Here is a 1,678-nt window from a genome sequence, read left to right as displayed (position 1 = left end):
CAGGGGGGAGGTTGGCCCCCGTTTGGAGCTGATTGCGGCTATTCAGGCCCGTGAGATTCTCGATGGGAAACTTGCCGAGACACGGGCACGCCTCCTTCGCACCCCGGCACCCCAGCCTTCGGAGTTGCCGGCCGAGGAGATTCGGGGCCGCACTCGCTCCCGCACTGCCGCTCTTCGAGCCCACAGTGCTTCCACCGTCCTGGGGTCAAGCAGCCCCTCCATGGCGGTTTAGATGCGCGCCCTTTTCTGGAACATTCGCGGCTTCGGCCATGACGACTGTCGCCGCCAGCTTGTTGAGTACATCCGGGACGAGCACATTGACATCATAGCCATTCAGGAAACCATGCGCGTGGACTTTTTCCTCCCCGAGCTTGACGGGCTTAGCTCCCACCTCTTCGCGTGGCATTGGCTCCCTTCTAGTGGTAACAATGGCCACTCAGGTGGCATCCTGTTAGGTGTTAAGGATGCCACCTTTGAGGTGGGAGGTATGGATCGGGGCGAGTTCTTCGTCAGTATGGAGATCTTCGAGCGTGCGCTTAACTTCAAATGGGAGGTCATCATCGTCTACGGACCGGCGGATCACAGCCGCTCCCCGACATTCCTCGCCGAGCTGCAGCAGAAGGTCTCTGCGTCCTCTCTTCCCGTTGTGGTGGGAGGAGACTTTAACCTCATCCGCTCCCTGGATGAGAAGAATAACGACCGGGTTAATCGCCCCCGGATGCAGTTGTTTAACGATTGCATCGCGGAGCTTAACCTCCGTGAGCTAGAGCGCACGGGGGCCTGGTTCACCTGGACTAACCGCCAGGCGAACCCGACGCAGTCTGTCCTGGACCGCGTCTTAGTTTCCCCGGACTGGGAGCTTCGATGCCCCCTGGCCTCAGTTCAGGCTATTACCAGGATCGGATCTGACCATGTCCCCCTCCTCCTCTCCGCGGCGGATGAACGCCCCCCATTCCCCCCCCGGTTTCGGTTCGAGGCATTCTGGTTCAACCAAGCCGGGTTCCGCGAGGCGGTTGCGGCCAAGTGGGCCGCCGCGCGCGTCTCCCCCCACCGCTCCATGTCCGCGGTCGACTCCTGGCAGTTTTGTGCCAAGCTAGCCCGCCAGTTTATGAAGGGCTGGGGTGCGAATCTTGGCCGGGATATTCGTGAGCGCAAGAAGGCCATCTTAAGCGATATCCAGGCCCTGGACGCCCGGGCAGACATGTCCGGGATCTCCCCAGATGAGTGGATGTTGCGATACGATCTCGAGGACCAGCTCTCGGCCATCTACTCTGACGAGGAGGCCTACTGGCGGTTGCGCGGCACCCAACGTTGGGTACTTCAGGGCGACGCCAACACGGCCTACTTCCAGGCGATTGCCAACGGCCGGCGGCGCCGTAACTCCATTCATTCCTTGTGGGCGGACGACACAGCTTGTTCGTCCATCGGACATCCGCGCGCACGTAGATGGCTTTTATAAAGCCCTTTTTACCCCCACCCCTCGGGGTGGGGCTACACTGGCCCCCGATACCTGGTCGGGAGACCAGCTTGTCTCCGCCGAGGCCAATGGCGCTCTAGTGGCACCTTTCTCGGAGGAGGAAGTCCTTACGGCGATCAAAGGAATGAACGTCTCCTCGGCCCCGAGCCCGAATGGACTGCCGGTTTTGTTCTTTAAAACATTCTGGCAGACCATTAAGCC

At 60.7% G+C, this 1,678-nt stretch overlaps 1 protein-coding gene across 1 annotated transcript; it reads left to right on the top strand.

The window, feature by feature from the left end:
- Nucleotides 1-232: 232 nt before the first annotated feature.
- Nucleotides 233-1,459, top strand: LOC147976391 (uncharacterized). Its single transcript, XM_087520841.1, has one exon. It carries the CDS (start codon nt 233-235, stop codon nt 1,457-1,459), a length of 1,227 nt encoding a protein of 408 aa, XP_087376967.1.
- The last annotated feature ends 219 nt before the right edge of the window (nt 1,460-1,678 follow it).

This window comes from Triticum urartu, chromosome 4A (genome assembly GCF_056163025.1).
Source record: "Triticum urartu cultivar PI428250 chromosome 4A, HENAU_Tu73, whole genome shotgun sequence".
Classification (NCBI taxonomy): domain Eukaryota; kingdom Viridiplantae; phylum Streptophyta; class Magnoliopsida; order Poales; family Poaceae; genus Triticum; species Triticum urartu.
This window is presented reverse-complemented; position numbering and strand designations above follow the sequence as displayed.

Excerpts from the sequence above, each read along its gene's own strand:
- LOC147976391 (XM_087520841.1), top strand. The coding sequence starts at position 233 with ATGCGCGCCCTTTTCTGGAACATTCGCGGCTTCGGCCATGACGACTGT.